The sequence below is a fragment of the Seriola aureovittata genome, chromosome 22, assembly GCF_021018895.1.
Source record: "Seriola aureovittata isolate HTS-2021-v1 ecotype China chromosome 22, ASM2101889v1, whole genome shotgun sequence".
Classification (NCBI taxonomy): domain Eukaryota; kingdom Metazoa; phylum Chordata; class Actinopteri; order Carangiformes; family Carangidae; genus Seriola; species Seriola aureovittata.
The window spans coordinates 18,678,109-18,701,462 of NC_079385.1; the positions used below are offsets into that span (position 1 = coordinate 18,678,109).

The 23,354-nt window shown below is 44.8% G+C and overlaps 1 protein-coding gene across 33 annotated transcripts in view; it reads right to left on the minus strand.

The window, feature by feature from the left end:
* The window catches only part of celf2 (cugbp, Elav-like family member 2), a 197,371-nt gene that overhangs the window by 119,370 nt on the left and 54,647 nt on the right, over nucleotides 1-23,354 (minus strand). For 3 of the 33 annotated variants that reach the window (XM_056367335.1, XM_056367333.1, XM_056367343.1), the window contains exon 1: nucleotides 10,537-11,043. The exons of 26 other annotated variants lie outside the window; for them this stretch is intronic. In XM_056367335.1, coding sequence (XP_056223310.1) covers nucleotides 10,537-10,613 — 77 coding nt within the window. In that variant the 5' untranslated portion in view covers nucleotides 10,614-11,043. Of the gene's footprint in view, nucleotides 1-10,536; nucleotides 11,047-23,354 lie in introns of those variants that run through there. 4 more of the 33 variants (XM_056367339.1, XM_056367337.1, XM_056367325.1 and 1 more) reach the window with 3 other exon arrangements.

The following is a 23,354-nucleotide window of genomic DNA, read 5'->3' on the forward strand; positions in this document are numbered from 1 at the left end:
TTTCGTGACGAACATTTTCATCGACTGAATTTCCCACATCAAACTCACAGCCTTTGTTTGCGTATCATTTAAGATTACATTTGATTCGGCTCAGCAGCTGGTGAAGCTTCACATCTGCTGCTATTCAAATGACCTACTGTCTCTGTTAGCATGCAACACCAGAGCTAACGAGGATATGTGAATGAATTTCATACCTATGGCAACAGTATTTGACCAATGTGCTAATCTCTTTTTGCTCTGAAACTCCTGGGATGTGTTTGGCGAGGACAGAGTAAATGGAAAGGTAACTATTGTTGTCTAATCAGAGGCGGAAAAAAAAAAAAAACCTTTAACAGAGAGATTGCTGAGAGTTGGACTCCACAGGGAAGAAAGAGGCAGGTCGGGCAGAGACGAGCTGCAGCTCTCTGACATCCTGTTTGTGCCCCCCGCCCTCCCCTTCGCATTACAATTCATTCTCTGCGCGAGTCAAGGTTAGACCTGACAGCTCTGCAACTGTGTATGGATATGTGTGTGTGTGTGTGTGTGTGTGTGTGTGTGTGTATGAGTGCTCACGTGTATGTTTTGCAGCGCCCATATAAAACAGATGGGGGAGATGGAAATGAAGAGAGTCAGACTGAGAAGAAGCGACTAGACGGAGAGATTTATGGGTAGGAAGTGCAGTCTACGCTCTTGTCGGTGAGGCTGGGCGGCACCTTAAGGTTCGGGCGGAAAACTCAGATTAATCCCTCATGCATGGCTGGAGGTTTGATTCCTACTTAGATTCCATTATAAGGTCAGGGCAGAGGGTTTTTGGAGGCTAATGGACAATCATAATCAGATTTTTTTTTGTCTTTAACTGGAATTTTTCATCACTGAGAAAAAGAAGTAATTGATATCTGCACCAGAATTTCCTTCTGACACAATTGAAAAGCTGCTGACGCAGAATCTAGAACCTTTGGACAAGAAAACACCACTGAATCGGAATCAAATAGCATTTTCTCGAGTGGGTGAGCAGCTCTTTTTACACAGAGCCGAGGCTGAGAGTTAGAAATTTGACTAACAAAGAGAGGCATTGTTTACTGGCCGCTGCCATCAGCGATAATTATAGTCCGTCCACTCGTGGTACACGCTTATACTCACGTCTTAAAGGTTAAACAAGGGAGACATGGCACATTAATAGACAGATTGACCTCATAAAAAATCCCTTTCTCTGCCATACACTATCATAAATAAACCCAAGTGCCATGGAGGTCCAGGAAGTGGCAGGTTTTCATTTCAAACACTACAGCTGATTGAAATGACCCCCCCCTCCCCCCCACTCCCTCTGCCAGCATTTAAAGATAAGTTAAGAGAAGTAATGCATCATCTTTCACTATAAATTACAGCTTTGCCGCCACCTCGTTTCATACCACACACAACAACAATTCCACCTGCCACCCAGCCAGTCATCAAAAATGATTACATTTGCTGCTCTAAATTTCCAGGGTCTGCGTGCGTCTCTCCCCGGCAAAACATCCTGTCGTGAGCAGGAAGTGATATGATTCACAATTGCGATTTGTTTTGAATAAACAGAAGCAGAACTGGATCGTTAGCATATGCATGAGCAGACATAGAAATGAGTGCCACCTAGTTGAACTTAATCAACCATAAATCCAAGAAAGAAAGCAAGAAAAAAAAAACCACGACTTCACAGAACTGGTCACGCTGTTTGTTTGACAAGTGAAAGATGCCGCAGAAAAATTACCAATTAGAAACAAAATCAAACAATAAAGACACGGAGGATTATCCCTCTAAAAAGCAAAAACAGCTGCTGCAGTGGCTGGAATGAAAAAAAGAAAGTGTGATGTGTAGAGCCGGAGCTGCTCTGCACGCTGATAGCAGGTGGTGCTGCCCTTTCTCTGCCCTTTGACTGCCATGTGATCGGAGCCTTGAAGTGCCTGCGCAGGCTAATGTCACTGGGCCAGCTCTCACGTGGTCCACGGGTTACACTCATGCAAGCTAACCAGCCCCAACAACCGCACGCAGAAGTTCAGTGTGCGTGTGCACGCTGCATAAGAGACAAGTTTGAAGGCCAGAGGTGATTACATTGGGTTGAATACCAGGAATTGAGATGTCGGTGTTTACTAGGATTTCTCTCTCCCCCCTCCCCCCGTGCTCGTGCTCTGACGACTATGACGCCTCATTAACTGCCACCGTGCAAATGTCATAAGTAAATACTGAAGTCTGTAGTGACACAACTTATCTGCTTGTCTCTCACTACAGTGGCTGTTTATCTCTGAACAGGTGTAAAATGTGTGAAGGAAGGAAGGAGGGTTTTGTTTGCTTGAAACAAACGTCTTAAGGCATTTAAACCTGCTCTTTACGGCCACTTTCGAAGAAAAGATCCGGCCGATTTAACCCGGCCTTGGCTCGGTTTCTTTCTTATTTTTGTCTTGACACAATGAATTGTACAAAAAGAGATAAAGGTTCACACTTTCATACATTCTCTCTTTAAACAACTCCCTGCGAACCTGCCGCATGATATGAGTGTTGGATTGATGGAAAGTTATGAAAACTGTTGAGAAAGTGTCGTGGGAGGTTTAAGACACCGACCGTCTGATACGTACTTCACCTGAAGCGAAATGACCGCTTAATGTTACCTTTAACCATCCAAATCATTGCGTTCGACTGGTTTCCCTTCACTGCCGATGCACGCAATATTAACTATAAAGATGGTCAAACACTCCCACCATATAACCGCTTGGACGGCAAAATGATGCACCTCGAAGGCAGTTTAAAAATCAAACCTCATTTATGGCAATAGATACTGTTTCTGGGGCGTATTAATTTAAAAATTAAGGTAAAAGCCTTTACCCTAATGATCGGTGAATAACGTCACTGACTAAAGCAGGTAAGTCTATCTCTCTCTCTGTAATTCTGATGGCTCTTTGAGCTGAACAAGAGCCTCAGTCCACGAATGTTGCACCTGATCCCAAATTTCTCTCCTTCTCCACAATAATGAGCTCCTCTCAGACTCAAGAGTTGACAGAGGTAAAGCATTTAGCATGCTTGAATGGAGAAAGGGGGGAGAGAGTTGGAGTGCAGAGAGAGGAAAAAAAAATAAAAAAAGGAGAGGAAGATACAGGCCAAAGAGGGATAAAGTGAGGGAAGGGGAGAGAGGGGGAAAGAAGGGGTAGAAAAAATCTACTGAGACATGCATGAGGTAAGCTCTCCCTCTGGCAAGGCAGAGTAATGCACAGTAGAAATCCAATGGCTGACTATTGAGGATGAGAGGAAGAAAGGAAGGAGAGAAGAAGACAGACAGAGCGAGAGAGAGAAGGGTGGTGCAGAGGAGAGATATAGTATACATAAACTGAGAGAGGAAGAGATCATCATTGTGTTCTCTTAGTCTCTCAGGATTCAGTTATTTTTCTGCCCGTCACTACAGCCCAGGGACATGATGTGAACAACGTGGAGAAACTGTGTGTTTGCCTGTGTGTGTGAGTGTGTGTGTCACGTGGTGTGTATTCTGCGTATATATGTGGGTGGCAATGTGTGTATGCAGCATTGAAAGCATGTGCATGCTTCATTCGTTTCAAGGCCCAGTGATGAAATAATCCTCTCAGAAAACAGAAGACTCACACACACACTCACACAAACACACACACTGTCTTACTCACACACACAATCGCACAAAAAGAAAAAAAAAAAACACTGTCTTTGCACAGCTCAATTCATAAGGTAAAGTGTGTGTGCTGTGTGAACGTCTACTTGACTCGGATAAACAAACCAATGAGCTGGAGACTAACATAATAACGTACTGTGGAAACAAGAGTCAAATCAAGTCATCAGCAAAAATTGTATGAAGATGAAACGAATCAAACAGAAGAGCAGAGAGAGGAATCTCGAACAAAAAAAAAAACAGGCCTTGAATGCAACATGGCTGACAGAGAGAGAGAGAGAGAGAGAGAGAGAGAGAGAGAGAGAGAGGAGTGGTGAGATGAGACGATCACGAGCAGATCATCAGCTGGTGCTCTAACAAACATATGCAGATTATGCAAGATGCATGATCAGGCACACGCTAAGTGCAGCGAACACACCGGCAGCGACTGACTGCTTCCGTAGCAGCAGTTTTTGTCCCCAGAATGACACATCCCTGGGTGCTGTACCCTGTCTAGCTGCACGTACAGTGTGAGCTACGGGCGTCAGCTGAGACGTGTCACATGACCCGAGGGTACGGCAACATTAGAGAGCGGCAAGTCACAATTCCTTTTGTGTGTGGCTGCCATTATTAGCTAAAGTCCTGACCATATTCTAAGATAAATCTGTATCCTCCTGCTCAATGGTAAAAGCTGAAGATTTATTTTGAAAGGACGGATTGAATGAGCTTTTATTTTGTTCAGCTTGTCATTTCAACCAAGAAATAACATGGCAGTTGTTTGGTTAGCATTCAACATGATTTATGCTAACGTACTAACAAGTTAATGGTTGTTCTACTTGGTTGAAATATATTGTATTATTGAATTTTTCTGTATTAGCAAGCTAGCTAGGCTGCTAATGCAAAACAACACACATTAAAGAACAGTTATACTTTTAACTCAATGGTCTACTATGACTCATTTCAAATAGCAGGGGTTTTGCAGCTAATATCAGCTTTTCAAACTATTAACTCTAAATATCAGCTCTGCTTTGGCACAGAGGCCGGTGATTTTTTTGAATAAAGTCAGTGTGGTGGGGAATTTAAATGTGACAAACTCAATGGTTTAAGCTTGTGCTACATGTTTTAGCTAAATTGGTTTCTACTACTGGGAAAGTAAAAGTTCACCTGGTCATTTCAACCAAGGAAAAAAAAAAAAAGCAATTGTCTGGTTAGCAAGGTTAACAAGTCATCCCATGAGTTTATGCTAACATGCTAACAAATTAATGGTTGTTTATTTACTGAAATAAATTGTATCATTGCATTTTACTGTAGTAGCAAGCTAGCTAAGCTGCTAATGCAAAACAAAACACATTTAAGAACGGCTACTATTTATGCAATCATGTGCAATCATTTCAAATCACAGCAGTTTTTGCAGCCTATAAAACTTAATTAGCTAATATCATAGCTTTTTCTACTATTAACTCTAATTTCCAAACATCAGCTCTGTTTTGATGGATTGTTATTGATCAAAAGTGCAAATTTCCTGTCAGGTTTCAGGATTTTTTTTTTTTTAATAAAGTCAATGTGGTGGAGAATTTTAATGTGAAAAACTCTCCAGCTGTGGAGCCAGTTAACATAGAGGGCGCACACGAATGAAAACATATGACATATAAAGATGCTTGTTGACCCCGTCATGTATCTGCTCGTGCGAGGCCACACCCCTGCCGTACGTACACACACACACACACACACACATGCACCTCAGACACACGGTCGTGATACATCACCACCTACACACAGCGGTGTCAGCCACAGACAACTGCTCCTGAGCCCCGGCAGAGCAAAGACATTCATCATTATGACAACACACACACACACACACAACACACACACACACACACACACCACACACACACACACACACGTTGGGAGAAAACGACATAAAACAACGTTGCAGCCGGTGATGCGTTAAGACGACTCCATCACTTCATATATCACCCATACTGTACGTGTTTCCCGCCTAAATAACGATATTATGAACAAAAACAGTCATAACAGAAATGACAGAAAGGCTTCCTCTACTGTTGCTGATACATTTCTCCTCTTTCCTCTATTTGTGTGTGTGTGTGTGTGTGTGTGTGTGTGTCATCCACACAAGAGGAGAATGAAAAGGCCTCTCTCTCTGTTGCTTGGGAGGAAGATAACACCACCACCACTACTGATTCTCCTTTTTTTTTTCTCTCCTCCTCTCATTTTCTCTTAATCTCCGCATCAGATAAGACACAATTCAAATCCGACCAGCTGTCTGTCCGCGGAGTCGTAAGCTGTCAAACCATCACTCCTCTCCTTCCTCTTTCAAACCTTTACCCCTGCACGTCTTCCTCTCCCGCTCTGCCCGTGTCAATTTCCCTCCCGATTTCTCGAACCCTTCGTCTTCTTTCGCTTCTAGGATTGAGTCCGATCATCTGCACCTTCTGTACAGTGGTTAAGGTGCAGTTTTTGTTTGATTACATGCCTCATCAGCAATTGATCAATACTGAATTGACTGTCTGTGTGAAGCTCTTAACCTAAATTGATCCGTATCAGACCCACAAGGATCTTGGAAGAACTGTTAACGGTGACTGGAGCCAGAAATGTCAGAATTATAGCTTCTTTTTTTTCCCTGTGTGTGTGTGTGTGTGTGTGTGTGTGTTATGTCACAAGATATTCATGTCATTTTTTAAAACCTGAAAGACTAAGAGGCAAATCTGCAGCCTTGGACTAGACATAAATGATGGGAGATAAAGTCCTTCACCCGTTAATGAGGTGGAAAGCTTAGTTTGCTTGACCAGGGTCCATTATGAATAACATTATTTCAGTGATATAGTGTTGAATGAATGAAAATCTGCAAATATTCTTAATAATTTGACAGTTTGTTTTTGCTGAAATTCGGCTGATTTTGCAATTCTTGTGATCACCACATTGCAACTTTCTCTATTTGGATCAATGTCTGCTAATTTACACAGGTGATGTGTCCAATTATGAATTATCATTATGGTTTTTATTGATGTTTTCACTGGGTTTTGATCAAATGGTGTTTGAAAAAGCTTTGATGAGCGTAACATGCAGGATTACTGCGAGCGAGTGGGAACAGCTTTCCGCGGCGGACGGGCCGCCTCCTGCCTCTCCCCGTAAAACCATGCGACCCGACCATCCCACCCACTCATTTAAAACACACAGACACTCGTATACATTTCTCATGAGAAGCCCACATTGTCCGTCACAGGAGCCTTTCAGCTGTTGGGTCCGTGATTTGTGTCCTTTCAGGCTCAGGGGGAGGAGGAGGAGGAGGAGGAGGGGCCACGGGGTCAGGAAGGGGAAGTGAAGGGACATGTGGGTGGGGTGGTCATGAAGAGACACAGTGATATATACATTTCCCCCCTTCCTCTGAAAGACGAAGCAGCGTTGTTGTCTGTGTAGGTTGGCGGGTTCTGTGTACACACCGAGCGGGAGTGTGGCATTTTGGAGCATCATTGTGAGACTGTCTTTTTTTCCTCTGCACACGCTGTACTTGTTAAAAGTCGGCAACCTTGTGTTCTTGTTTACTCTGCGCCGCTGTGTGGGAAATCGTTGCTAAAAGCCGGTCTCTCCTGCAGCCTAGACGTGTGATAGACCCTGAGGAACCTTTCTAGTTTCGTACCAGACGGGGGGTGGGTGGGATTCAACACACACACACACACACACACACACACACACACACACACAGTCGAAGGAGGTGAAGGGGGTCACATATTTCCCAGAGACAGAGCCTGGTCTAGGCTTCAGAGCTGGAGTTAGAGTGGAAAGTAAAGGCCAGAGGTCTTGCACCGTTTTCCCTGATTCTCTCACTTTACCCTCTTTTCATGTTTCCTGGCTTGATGGGACTGGATGGAGAGAGATTAGGCTGTTAGTTCCACTTAGTCCTCGTATGATTTCAGCTAATATTTGTCAAGTCTGATGTTGTCAGGGGCTGTCAGCGTCAAACGGGGAAGTCGCTACCAAGGCCAGGAAAAGGGAACGCAGCCAATTTCAGACCTAAGTCATTTTGTGTGCGTCTTGATACATGCAAGGATCAAGACGAAAAAGATAATTTCAGAAATACACGGCGTAGAGGGGAGTGAGAGGGGCCAGCATGCAAATTACACCGGGAAAGAGTGTCGTTAAACGTGATGACACAAATGACAAAAGCAGAGGATCACCAAGAGCGCCGCTGCGGAGCTAAACAGCCGGGGCTCAAGAGGCGTGTTCGCGTAAATACGAAGTGTCATCTCCTTAAACGCTACCTGGTTCAACCTGTCCGCCTCCTCAGCGCCCGGGTAAGAGGGCAGCAGACAGGCCTGTCTGATGGCCGGCGACACATTATTCATATAGCCCTCAGTGCGGGGCGGATATACCCACAACTGGTGATGCAAGACACATCAGGGGGAGATGGGGAAAGAGAAGGAGAAAAGGAAGGGAGCGGCTGGAAGTGTGATGGCTTCCTCGTCCACCCCCGCCGGTTGTACGACGGGGTCCGCGCCGTCAGAGCCGATGACACTGATTAATGAGAAAGCCGTCTCATCGCTGGAGCATCTGGGTAACAAACTACACAGAGAGTCAATGGAGGGAGGCTCCCCAGGGGAAAGGGCACGCCCCCTCGTATTAACGCGGTGGAAACAGGAATATGAGTAAATCAGGGATTAATGCAGGTTCAGAACATGAAACACTTGTTGGTGTTTTGTTTTTCCTGTTGTATACGTCTATAATATCACATGACTTGTGTCAATATCCACATGTGACCTCTTCCCACAACTTTATTAAGTTCAACCAAAGCAATTTTCCCTTTTAAAACTGTATCGATTTTATCATCTTTGGGCGCTAATGGATAAAACTATGTCGCTGTGTCTTTGAATCTCTCCCATCACATCGATCAGGGTCAGGGACCAATTACACAACGCATCACTGTGCTGCTTAACACTGAGTTGATAGCGCTCCTGTAGCACTGCACATCCCTTTAATAATCATTATAATGTGCGTGTGGTAATACATGATTTCAGGGAATCATACATAATACTCAGTAGTAAACAGTTACTTTACACTAACGTGACATTAATATATTCTTATAGTGAATTAGCCAGATTAACCATAAGAGCTTGGTTTACAGTTCCTTAATGTTGAGCTAGCTAATGATCATTTAGCTCTTTTTATTATATTTATACATTCAATTTTTAAAAAGTGTATGTAAATATGTTTTTTCTTTATTGTAGTTAAGATATGTTTGACAGTATTTTAATAATATTATGTTAGTCACTAAAAGGTTTCTTTAGTCATGCACAGGTGTGATATACAACTTTATATTTATATATATATATATATACATATATATTTAGCCTAGCCTCAGTATTCCTATAGTATTTCATGAGTAGCGAGGTCCCGATGAAACTGCAGTATTTTATGGGCGGATGTTTCTGTTCCGGCTGCTGCATGATTTCATAAGTTTAGTGGTATTTGTACCGATTATCCTTAAAATGTCCTGCATGATGAGTCTGCCAAATCTGGTTTTTGTAACACCTCCCACACACACACACACACACACACACACACATACATTCACACTTCATTACGTGTGCTCTGTTGTTTTACACCATGAGTCACCAGAAGTTAAGTGCAGCATCCTGAACATAGACTGTACCAAGCACTCTGCAAGAAAGAAAAAAAACCACAGAGAGAGAGAGAGAGAGAGAGAGAGACCTCCCTCCTCATGAAGACGAGAGGAGGAGAACTACAGCACTCTATACGTTTCCTCTACTGGGAAAGAGAGAGAGAACATGATCCATCAACAACTGGGCGCTGTGAGCTGAGGAGACATAAGTGGGACATGCACTGTGGAGGAAGAAAAAAACAAAAACGCATGACCATGATGTCGGGATGAAAACCTCCCTTTGTCCCTGCTCTAGAAATTCCGGAGTTTAACCGAATTACAGCAAATCCAATTGAAACGCACGGGATAGCAGTCATCCATGCATTCCTGTATGTTTCTCTAAAAGCCCCATGTGTTGCTTCTTCCTCTCTCTGTCTCTCTCTCTCTCTCTCTTTCCTATACACTGTGTATTTGTTCTGCTTTTTTTATTCCCGATGCTTCATCCAAGTGTCCAAAGTGTGAGAGAATAACATGCGATGAGGGCGCAGACAAAAAAAAAAAAAAAAAAAGCCCAAACCCGCCTGTGGTGGAGTTAAATCACCCTCATGTGATCCTCCGGTGCTACGGAGAACAGAGGGATGTGTTGTCTCCGCGTGGTGCGCTCCCTCAGCCGGCTGCACGGTCCCGAACCCACCGCTTCCCGAGCCCCGGGGAGGGGGAAGGAAAAAAAAAAAAAAAAGACCCAGAGACATTTCTAATGGGCGGCTGCCGCAAATCACAGCAACTTCCCCTCCGTGTCTGATCCACGGAGCGAGGCGGGAAGCCGACGCTCTAGAAACGCGCTAAAGAGTCGACTTGACGGGTTACAACAATCTGACGACGTGCGAGCAGATAATACAGCTTCATAAAGACAAGGTTTATTCACGGCGGTGGCATTAATTCCCCCCCATAATGGCGTTCATTCATCACCATCCTGTCTATAGCTGATAACAGCCCCGGGCGCTCCTGAGACCCCCCCCCCCCACACACACACCAACCCCCCCCCCCACCACCTCCACCTCCTAATGTACAATTTATCGACGGATATTATTACAACAATCTCTAACTAACACAATAACACACAGATACAGTCACAGCGGCTGTAGCGTTCAGTCTGACCCCGATTCCAGTCACACACATCCAGCAGCAGAGCAACATTTCCACACCGGACAGCTGCTTTTCAGGACAGTCACAAATTTCAACACGAAAAAGCAGAAATCACAAGCGGAGAAAAAGAGGAGAGAGGAGGCGGGCAACTCACATTCTGTCTCCGGGAACAAGCAGGCGGCTCTCCACCATCATATCGGGCAGAAAATCCAGATTGTAGGATGAAGTCATGTTGCCTGCCTGCCCTGTGTATGTGTATGCGCGTACAGTATCGCGTGTGTGAGTGTGTGTATGTGAGTGAGTGAGTGTGTGTGTGTGTGTGTGTGTGTGTGTGTGTGTGTGTGTGTGTGTGTGTGTGTGTGAGCGCCTCCGCCGCTGTGCGCCCTGCCTGCCTGATAAATAAAGCGTCGCTCTCGCCCAAAACTGCGCCTGGCCGCGGAGACGGAGAGGGACAGGTGCAAGAGCCGAGGCCTCCCCAAAGGCAGTGTAGCCAGCCGCACACACTCTGTCCGCATCCAGCAGTTGTCACATTCTCCTCTTCCTCTCCCCCATTCGCTTTTCTCTCTCTCTCTCTCTCGCTCTCTCTCGCTCTCTTCCTTCTCCTCCCGGTTTTTTCCTCCGCCGGTCCTGTCTGAAAATCCGCTCTGCAACAGCGCAACTGACGGACTGTTGGAGAACCAGGTGCCGAGCCGGGGAGGCGTGGCGCATAACGCTGCAGCTGATCTTTAACTATTAGGTCTCCTCAGTCGAAGGTGTTTCTAAGCGGCGCATGTCTTTAACCGCGAGGCATCACCGCGAGCTCGGATCTGATCCTATTTCTGTAAAGCGGAATCTTTACGTGCAGATTCTTCACCAGCATCGAACACTAGATATTCATAATCAACATCTGTAACCACTGGATAAAGGCATCTACCTGTCAAGATGATTTACCCGTTAACTATCCTCCTTCATCACACCGCATCTTCACCATATTTATCAAGTCTCCATTCCCTTCACCTCCTTTCAGTTTTGTGCTTTATGAGAATCACTTTAAAAGGTGCTCGTGTCTCCTTCATTAATATTTCCTTTAACAACAAGTCATTTGTTCCTAAAAGTTGCTGAAACTGTAACGATTATTATTATTATATGTTATTTGTGTTTAAACCAGTGAGAAATACATTCTTAAAACTCAACTAGGATTTCTGGTTATACATATATATATATATATATATATATATACAAGAGAATTTGGACCTTATGTGAAATATATATCTTGATATTTGCTTTACAAATATATATATTTTTTTGCTTCTGCATTACTATTTTATTTAGACAAATATTACAACTGCATAAAAATCCTCTTTTATTTGTGTGGACGAGGAGGCTGAGTTCAAACCGCAGGGCTGAAGGGCAAAAAAGTTGAACCTGGTCCAGAGAAATTTCATCAGGCGACTCAAATATGTGCAAGCTCACATCCCTGGAAGATAACTTTGCAACATGAACATTATATTATTCTACTGTTTACTGAAATATTGCGACTGTGATTATCATCTGACTTGTAAATCCTGCCCATGAACCCTCAAACTGGCAACCCTGGATCATATTCCATCATCTCACCTTCACCTGAAACAACATCCACACCTTTCTCTCTTACACTGTTTTTACACTGTGTGGTTTTGTTGTTGTTGTTGTTGTTGTTGTTGAACAAAACACAATTACAATACACAATCATGATTCATGTGCACATGAAACTGCACATGCTTCAGTGAGGCAACTTAATAACAACAGGGCCAGATTTACAATCAAATGAGTTGGCCAAATTTTAAGAGGTGCAATTACGCATGGGGAAAGCCTTGTAATAATGAACCAGCCCGTAATTTGCTGCAAAATTGCTGACTCCCGTTTTACGCTGCGTTAATTGTGTGGATCCAGTATGCTTCCCTGCGGAAACCGGAGCGGGCTTGAATGCACCCCCGTGCAGCAACGTCTACCAGGTTGCCCCATTTCCTCCCTCCTCTGTAGGAGAAAAGAGGGGAGGCACTCCAGCAAAATAATGAGCCTCTCTTAGACTGAGAGAGGCGGCTCTCTGGGGGGAGAATATGAGTATCTGGGTCAATGGGAGAAAAAGAAGAAAAAAAAAAAGTGCTCAGTATGCACACATACAGCAGGGTAAGTGTATGGCGTGGGTGGGACTTGGCCCGCGGCTCTGCTCCGGGGTCAGCTTGCATGTTTACTTGCAAGGGCCGAGGTCAGAGTATGGATGGGAAAGGCCGATCCTACATCAGCGCCTCAGGGCTCGCGGCGTCCCAGGAGTGGATGGGGGGTGGGGGGGGCCACGCTGCGTGTTTCACCGCACTTGACCCTTCACAGAACAGGGGGTTGTAGAGGACGTTATATAACCAACTAATCGGCCGCGTTCCCATCCCGGGGCTTTCATGTTTCAGGCCTGAATTGATGCTCATGGCTGTTGTTGCAGATGACACTTCATAACCCAAATCCAACACGTTAAAGAACTGACAACAGCATCACAAGAGGTAACCGTAAAAGACCTACTGTTCCTCTGCTTGGTTGCAACATTTTCTGTGTAAGCCGCCTTGTTTTTCTTAACCTAAACAAATTCACATTTAATCCAATGGAATCTGGACATAAACATATACTTTTGGTTTTATATCCACGTGCAGGTTTCTGCCTCCACCCCAGTACGATGAAGGTGAAAGAGATTGTATATGATGTGCTCCGAGGTGCTTATTCCAGGCGGGTTATTGCAGATTTATTGTCCATGCAAATAACATTCAATTTGCAATTTGTGCCATGAAAACCCGTCTTGTACTAAAACTCAAGCCATATCCCAGCACACAGCACAGAGGGCTATCTGTGGAGATATTGTTAAATTGCTTATTTTGTCCAACCAGCAGAACCCAAAACCCCAAAGACATTCAATTTACACTTATATAAAATAGAGTCTGTGCTGGGAGTCACGCTGGGAACGACAGCGCTCGCTGCTATTACAACATGAAAGACTGAAGTGATAATCAGTATAGTGAGAAACTGCACGTGCATTATCCTGCTTTACATGCGTGACCCTGAACAACGGGCTTTAGGAACCTAACTGACCTTGTGCCCTCCACATGACGACAGTGGAGCCTTGAATACGCTAATGATGATTCATTTGACTCGCATTGAATGGCCACGTTCATGAGGGGGGCGACACGTACATGTGCCGATGTCTGGAAAAAGAGCAGGCGGCAAGCAGCGGATTCACGCTCAGGTCTAAGCACACGTGTGCAGGATTTAGGGAGATGTTTTTAATTAGTGTGTAATCACCTGAAGTAAGAATCACTGTGCGTTCGTTAGCTTAGAACGAGCTCTTCATATCTACATAGGGAGCTGGTCCTCCTCCATGGAGCCGCCATGTTGCGCCGCCATGTTGCACCGCCATGTTCCTACGGTGGCTCAGGAAGGACAAACCACACACCGGCTCCAGAGAGGTTCTTTTGTGTTTCACCTGAAGGCCACCAAACGTTAATCTAGACGCTTCATTCAGTAGCAGAATTTATAGACTGTCATCTGTGCAGCAGCTCATCATGACCTATAGTTACGTTTTGTTGCTAGGCGACATCTAGTGGTCGTAGCTAAGGGGAAAAGTGTCGGCGACGCAGGATAAAGAGAGACAGATGGATGAATATGACACAGGAGAGCGGTGTTCGATCCACATGTGAAAGCAGCCGTTTATATCGTTACCGTGACAACGAAGATCGTCTGACGTTTAGGAAAGTTCTCGTTTCATCACGATCTTTTCCTGAACTTAACCGAGTCATGAGCGCTATTATAGTAACCACGGCGACCCAAGGTGGGTGGCACCTGCGTGGCACACGGGGTCCCTTAAGTTACAACAACTTTCAAACCGACATCAACGAGGACAAGATACAGGAAAGAGGGTTAGCTGGTGTTACTGGTCACAGACACATTCAAACAGCTTATTTCAATTTACACTTATATAAAATAACAGCTGTAATAAAACTCTAATCTAATCCCACTTTATTCTCCACTGAGAACGACAGCACTCACAACTATTACAACATGAAAGACTGAAATGATAATCAGCACTGAATAACAGGGGACTGATGGTGATGTGTATGTTACTGTGTGTTTGCCAAAGGCTTACGAACACCTGTCTCACGACGTGCAGGCGTGTGTCAGCTGCTGCTGCCGCTGCGGCGGACGAAAACGTGTTCGGGTTGGAAGCGAAGAGCGGAGACGGGAACGCATGTTCTCATGTACGTCTGGTAAACAATCATGCAATCAAATCTCCTCGTTTGATTTGAATTCTAAACAAATCCTCTCCCTCCTGCTCCACAAACAAAATGCAACCCGTCTATTAACAAAACATGAACATACTCAATGTTCAATGTAGTCATGTGAAACCAACAGCTTTACGGGGGGGGGAGTGTGTGTGTGCAGCTGTTTAATATTGCATTTAATATGTGGCATGTGTTCGTCAGCATGTGCGCAGCTCTGTTTCAATAACCCTGGTGGTTTCTGCACTGGATCTTTTTCTGCAGGTGAGCTTCCGTGCATTAGTCATCATTTGAATCACTACTGCATCTTCTGAATGCACTGTTTTATAAAATTTTATAAAAACGTCCACACAACTGAATCAAGGATATTGTCATTCATAATGGAAAGGCTGAAAATAATGAATTTTACTTCCTTCTTTCTGTCAGTATGAGACACGCTGACACAGCGTGACCCTGAAGTCCTGACCTCATGCCCTCCACATGACGACAGTGGAGCCTTGAGTACGTTCACAATCAAGCCTCATGTTTTTGTCGCCGGACCTTGGGATACTCATTTGACTCGCACTGAATGGCCACGTTCATGAAGACGGGAGCACGAACATGCGCTGATCTCTCGAAAAAGAGCAAACGCAGTGTTCCTCACAGAGCGGTTGGTGGATTCACGCTCAGGTTAGAATAAGAAGTTTCAATCCTTACATTTGAGAAGCTGAAACAAAACAAAGCTGAAGGTCAATCGATGGCTGATAATTCATTTAAAGCTCCATCTTTACTTCTTCTTCTGTGTTTTATTTGAAGTGTTGATCCATATATATATATATACTTGTGGTTTTAAGAACCAAAAACCATCTCAGTGTAGTTTTACATCTCCTCTCTCAGGCTTCTCTCTAGTAACAACAGGTCGGTGAGCCAATCAGAAGAGAGGAGCCTCTGAGCCTCTCTTCTGATTGGCTGACGGTTTTGTAAGTGATCCAATAAAAATATAGAAGATTTCAGGTGAAACGTTCAAATCCTGCAAGGTTTAGATGGTGGGTCCAGGTGGGCAGGCCTTGGTGACTGCTTTGTTGTGACATCACAAAGTCACAGGAAGTCCTGACAGCTGTTTTTAAGGCTCAGTTTCTGAATACAGGCTGTGTGCATTTCTCTGTGGACTGAGGCTTTGATACTTTCACAGTATTAATATAGAAACCTAGACCTGATCTATAATCAATCAACACATAGACATCTGCCTTTAGACTGGATGGAGCTTTAATCAAATAATAAGAATAGAGGAAACACTAGCTTCCAGATAAGAATCTCTGTTCTTGTTCTTCAGAATATTAACAAGCTTAAATTTGGCTGTTTCTTAAAAATATATATATATATATATATATATATATATATACTGTATATATAAAATCAAAAAAGGAGCTGCCATATGGGCAACAGTTAAACTATGCAAAAGTGTTTACAATGATTAAGCATGGGAGTCAGGTTCTGGTTAAACATTCACAATAAGTAAATAACTAAATGAATAAAAACCTCTCTTTCAGAATTGAAGTCTGGCAGGTGTTGGGAACATAATGATACATCTGCTCAGTCTCCTCAAACCTTCAAGTCCTGCTCCACTGCCAACTTTTCCTGAACAGATTTCTTAAATTATACACCGTCACCGCAAACCTCCACCACCACCATCGGGCCGCGGCTGTTTCTGCACCTCTGACAAAAGTCTGCATTGTTGTTGAATACGAGTCGGTGGAGCGTGCGGTGAAGTGGTCAGATCCAGCGAACGTTTCATACATCGTGTTGTTTGTATTTATTTTCTCCCGGTTGTTGCTGTTGCTCTGCTGCTTTACCCACCCTCTCCCATCTCTCCATGTCCTCACCCTAGGGCCCCATGTTCCCCCAGATCCCCCTCATGGCAAGGTCTGCCTCTGCCCTCGCTTGCTCTCTCCCACTTTTGTCTTTCTCGTCTCTTCCCTCTGTCTAGTTATTTCTATCTTTCTCTCCGCCGTCATCTCTCTCACCTCGGGCTGGGGGGCCTCAGCTGCCCGAACAATACAAATCGATCACTTAGAAAGGAGGAGCAGGGAGGGCAGAGGAGGAGCAGGAGGAGGAAGAGGAGGAGGAGGCAGGGTGGGGTGAAGAAAAAGAAAGAGACAAAGAGACAGGATCAAAAATAGCTGGTTGTACAGAGCAAATTAAAAAAAAAAGAAGAAGAAGAAGAATCCTAAAGCAGCGGCAACACTGTAAACTATCATCCAGGCCTCTCTGTGCTTCCTGCTTGCATCTCACCCAGAGGAGAGGATTGTGGGTAGCTAATGGCGCCGGCTTTTCACACGTGAATATTTAATAAGGGGCTCATGAATAATTCAGAAAAGCAAGCAGCTGCGTTTGAGCCTAAGTGGACATGTGAGGAGCCTGAAACCAGATAGACGGGAAAAAACATTTTGATCAGAATGTGTGCGAATATATATATTTATATGTGTGTGTGTGTGTGTGTGTGTGTGAGTTTGCATATGAATCAGCAGAGGTGTCCCGATCCAGTCTAGTCTCTCTACTACTTTCTTATTCTGTCAAACGCAGAACCCAAGACTGAAAACCAAACACAACTAGAGATGAAGTGGATGGATACTCCCCCACATCTCTTTCCAACACTCTCTCCATCACTCTCACCGCCACTCACTGTTCAATCTTCAAATCTCATTCCTGTATTTTCTCCAGCCCTCTTCTCTCCTCTCCTCCATTTTCATGCTTTCATCTGTCTCGCCACCCCCCTCTCTCCTCCATCACTCTCGCTCTCTCTCTCTCTCAGGTTGTTATTGGTCCATGCTGGACTCTGGTTAGGACACTGTGTTCCAGTTAACATGAATCCCAGCTCTACCTGTGGGGCTGCAGCCTCTAAATGCTCACTGACCTGTTTTGCACACAATCTGACACAACACACGAACTCAAAGGCACCGTGGTCGGACGGACGCATCAGCTGCATGTTTTTATTTATTTATTTTTTTATTCGTATTAAAGGTCCGTCGTCGTCATAACTGTTAGTCAGGCGTGTCATATATTGTTATGTGAGGCAGGAAGTGAAGTTATGAGGAGCAGCTTCTGTACACCGTTTACTGACATTAATTCAAGATGGACAATTAGTGTGAAGAAGAAAAGGTTCAAAGGGTTAAAAAAGAAAAAAAGAAAAACTCCAATGATATCCATCTGACCCTAACACACACACACACACACACACACACACACACACACACACACACACACACGTCCTACGTTACACAACGTTCTGATCAAGTACCACGCTGTCGAGCAAACACCTCCTGACCTGTTCACTGATCCTCACAAATAATATCTGCACCGGTGGTCTCGACATGACTTTGTGGGTCCCTCTCTCTCTCTCTCTCTCTCTCTCTCTCTCTCTCTCTCTCTCTCTCATTCACACACACACACACACAAATACACTTGATGTCCTTTGCCCCTGAAGAGGCCTCCCGGCTCTACCACGCTGCTGTCTGCTAGTTTTAATGGTCTCTGCTAGGACTGGAGTGGACAACGCTCAGACGCACTCAAGTACAAACACATCGCTGCTGTCGAGGGGGAAAACCTCGTATCTCCCGACTCCTCTTGGGTTCATCCAGTGGGATTTATAAGGATCCGATCACAAGGATTTACAACCCTTTAATAAAGTTGCAGCTTTAACCTGAAGCTCAATGTGGTAAAATTTTCATCTTTAAATCTAAAAGCATTTCAGATCAGCTGACATTAATTAATCTGGTCCATGCAAAAAAGAAAAACAAAGTTATGCTGTTTGTCCCCAGTAAACTGTCGCTGCCACTAATCCTCTCTCACAACCTTAAAAGAAAAAAAGAGGCATCAAGCTGTCACAACTTAACGCTGCCGTATTTAAATTTCAAACAAATTACTTCTCGCCGCCATTTGGAGCCAGTGATGCGCAAAAGAATGTAAAACAAGCCTAAACATATGAAAATTGGGAGCGTTTTCGCATGTTTTTCTATTGACAGCAGCTTTTATAAAGTAATAGACGGAACGGCCCCGTGACACGTTCAGCGTGTTCAGAGGAATCGAGTCTTTTAAGGGAGTTTCGACGTCTGCTCCCGCGCTGGCGACGCATCGCCGGCTCCATCACGTTCCACGACATCACAGCAGAAGATTTTGAGGTTCACTTGACCTTTGTCAGCAAAATGTCTTTATGCCCCCTGCCCCTCCCCCGGCTAGTAAAAAGCACATTCAGCTCTCCCTGTCACTCTCCGTACTGTTAGCAAGTCAACTACTGAGCCGCGCCCCCCCCCCCACACACACACACACACACTCCGCCCTCTAGCTGATTTGGTTATGATATGTGTAAGAGGTGAGGACAGGCTGAGAAAGTGACGTTTCATTACTCTCTATTGGGTTTAATTAACCTGAGAATAGAAGAATAAAAATCCTTAATGGAGCATATAATCCTCCGGTTTATCTGCGGAGTGAAAAAACCCACTATAAATTGGTGATATGAGGTTTTAGAGTGTAAAAAAAAAAAAAAAATACACCTGTATAGTGAAGTCCAGACCTGCAGTGGTGTTGGACATTAGATGCAGTTCTATTGAATGACACAGTAAACCGCCCAAAGCTGCTCTAAGTCGAGCAGCGTGCAGCGATTTCTCCTCTCAATGCAAATGGAGGATGGAGGGATATTCTCTGGCCACTCCAAACACTGTCCGCTCCACCTGCGGTGCATTGGAGCGCGCTCCAACTGTAATTGGCCATCGCATCAGTGACAGAGAGAGGCCCCTCTATTCATCATCACCCCCACCCACACCCCCGCACCCACACCCCCGCACCCCCTCCAACCTTCTCCATTCGTCTCTCTCGGCCCCTTCGTCGTCGCCAACTCCGACCAATCTCTCCCTCACTTTCCAATTTCTCCCCCCACCTGCGTTCGCTCCACACCCCTCCCCAGCCCATGCTCCCTCCCTCCCTCCCTCCTCCACCTCTGTCCTCCTTCTCCTCCTTCTCCTCCCTCTCCTGCCTCCCTCTCTGCTCCTTTTCCTCATTAAAGTGGGACCCAGGCAGTAGCGGTCACTGCCTCTCATTTATTTTCATTTGAAACTGGTGCAGCTCCACTGATCCTCTGGGGCTGCAGGAGAGAGAGCAGGATGGTGTCATTCTGATAACAACCGGCACACACACACACACGCACACACACACGTACACACAGATGTACTGTACGTGCACAACCTCACACACACACTCAGAAAAATGGAGGAATAAAACACGTCGCCCGCACATGCTATACGCACACAATGGAAAGAAACCACTTTCTAATACACACACACACACACACACAAAGGGAGGTGTATACACATCCGCCCGCAAATAGATGCACTTTCACACCCATTTCAATTCATTTCACGCACATATTCACACATTTCATGTACCTGCAAGCTCCCATGCTCTGTTCCCTCCCTCCTCTTTCACATATGCACACTCTCCCTTCACCCCCCCACCCCTTGATTGTGTGATTGTGTGAAGGTGATGATAGCAGGGTGTGAATCAGGGGCCGATAAACCCGCGCCCATTGTCACCTGTATGATTGGGAGTATCGATCTGTGCCAGGGCATGTGGCGCATGTGTGTGCACGTGCAAGTATTTGCCGGCGCCCCCCTCGCCCGCCCTCACTTCCTGTACGTGTGTGTCCATGCATTGTATTAGAGTCGTGTCGAGAGCGGCCCTGCCTGACACTCTTTGATTGAAAAGGTGCTCGGCAGATTAAATCGTTGTAGCGGAGACGAGGTGCGCTCCCGTCGCCGGGGCTGTGACGGCTGGTTTAGCAGATTCAAGAAGGCTGGGAGGAGGATGGGGGAGGGAAGGGGGTGTGTGTGTGTGTGAGTGTGTGTGTGTGGGATGGGGGGCCGTTTTAACGCCCATTGCTCTGACCCATCTGAGGAAATGGGAGAGAGAGGCAGTGACTCTAAACCAACGGTCGTATCTCTAATAGGAGACTAATATCCTCCACACCATTAGATAGGCACAGTGTGTGGGGTGAGTGGGAGGAGATGGGGGAGGGGGGGTGCTTGTTTTAACTGCCAGTACACCCAGAGGATGGAAAGGAAGAGGGAAGAGGAGGGGTGGAGCAAAAGAAGACTAATTACCAACTTGCAGAAACAATCACTACGAAGTTCCAGCTCTGAAGGAGGACTGCAGGTGTTGCACTTTCATAAAGTTGGTGGGACTCATGAGAGATTAAAAAAATGAACCGGCAAATCGATTCTGCAGAGGCTGAGACATCCCGACTTCTGGTCCCTGGTAAGAGTCCAGCTTCTTTTCCTTCGACCCTCGCTGCCTCAGCCACATCCACACGATGTGACGCGACAAGGCCGAAGACGAGACTCTGGGATTAAGTCGTTTTTTCTTACACTCCGTTAAGAGCAACACATGATAGAACTGTCTGTGCAGCCGTGTAGTTCTCATCACCTGGAGTGTTTCCGTCTTTACTTCTGGCTTGTTTCAGATATCTGACTCAAAAAACCATCTGTAGTTTTACATCTCCTCTCTCAGGCTTCTCTCTGCAGCTCTAGTAACAACAGGTCAGTGAGCCAATCAGAAGAGAGGAGCCTCTGAGCCTCTCTTCTGATTGGCTGACTGTTTTCTGAATGATCCAATAAAAATATATCAGATTTCAGGTAAAAACACTTAGAGAAACCAAATCCTGCAAGGTTTGGATGGTGGGTCCAGGTGGGCGGGGCTTGGTGACTGCTTTGTTGTGACATCACAAAGTCACAGGAAGTCCTGACGGCTGGTTTTAAGGCTCAGTTTCTGAATACAGGCTGTGTGCATTTCTCTGTGGACTGAGGCTTTGATACTTTCACAGTATTAATAAAGAAGCTAGAGCTGATCTATAATCACACTACACATGGACACAGACCTTTACACTGGAGGAGCTTTAAAGCCAAAAGTCAGAATTTTAAACTCATAGTCACAGTTCTATTTCATATTCACCATCACCCAAAACAATGAAAATATCTACATTCTGTGTTTCTATTGCTTTGGAAACTCGCGCAGTACAAAGACGTCCGTCCTGTGATGTACTCCGCTGCCTCCGCTCCGGCTACAGTGGCCGCGCCGTCCTGCGCAGCAGCTAAACCTCTGGAAAATTTCCCCCGTGTTTCTCGCTCGGAGCGACCGCTTGATGCAGAAACTGTTCAAAGTCATATTTTTCATCGGGAAATTGCAAATGAAGTGCATGCCTCAAAAGCAATTTCATTTGTCACCCAATGAAGCATTCACCGATTCAGTCAGTAAATTATGGTGCAATAAATTACTACCTGCAAACATCAATGAAATATGTTGACTCGTTGCAAAACAAGTCAACCTCAGCATGACTGTTTTTCATGATCTGGTGCGCGGCAGACGCTTGTCTCAATCTTTTATGTAACAGGAGGGGGGTTCAGACAAATTGTGACTGGTGGGGTAAAATTTATCAGTAATGGGAACTTTAAAATAAAAATGTGTAATTTTCAGAAAGATGGAACACAGATGGGATGGAGAGGAGGAGGTCGAGACGGGAACGGTTGGGTATCTCTATTGTTTGGCTGTTTTATTTTCAGAGTGGAGATGCCTCTTTCCCTCCTCTCCCCGCTGCTGTCACCACTCTTCATCACCCCCCCCCTCCTCCTCCTCCTCATTTTCCTCCATTTCTCAACATCTACAGAAACAAAAGCAGACATTTCTCCGTCACCTCCCGCTCATCCATCATCCCTCCGTTTGTGCATAAAACATAACAGGAAGGAGACGGACCTGAATAAATAAAATTAAATAAATAACAGAGACACAAACTCGGCTGTGCTGCTCGGAAAATGTCAAATCCTGCTTCGGTTGAGTGGACGTCTCTGGTCTTAATACAGAGAACCCCGCATCTATGTTTTTAGTCAAATCTAGAAAAACCACCACTGACACGTGCTGCTAAAAATCTGAATACACAACTTTCCAATCTGAACTTTTTTTTTTTTTTTTTTGCCAGAAATGTTTTAAAGCAACTGGAAACTTGATCATTAAAGTTAAAATCGATTGAAGTTAAAAGTTAGAGGAAAAAACAAACATCTTTATCGATAAATGAATGAGTGCAACGATTAAAAAAAATCAATGGCAGCAGAAGCTATATCCTTATTTTGATCCGTATTTTGCTAAATTCTGATTGGTGGGTGGAAATACATGACATCACCGCCACCTTTGAACCAGTGAGCGGGACAGTCCCAGGTGAATGAACCAGTATCTTTTCAATGGCAGATAATGGTTTATTTGTATTTTCAGGGGCTTTAAAACTATAGGATTTCACAATAAAAGCTCCAGAATCCTCTGTGACACCACAAGATGCTACAACTCTTGATACCAAAGAAGAAGAAGTGAGAATATAAATGATACATATTCATGCGTATGTGGGTGGAATAATACCAAATGTAAATTAGCAAAAGGGCAAAAACAACAACTGTGTGATAAATACTGCATATAAATAAAATAGCTGGTACGTATGCATGATGTCAAAGGTGAGTGACACAGAAGAGCCTGATATTTAATTTAACAGCAGGAGAAAAAAAAAAAAAGCTGTTAACGGCGCCACATGTCAGTTAAATTCTACTTCCTAATATTTCAGCTTGTCCCGGAAACAGAGCAGCGAACACAGGAGTGGAGGTCTGAATAGAGACAAAGAGAGAGAGAG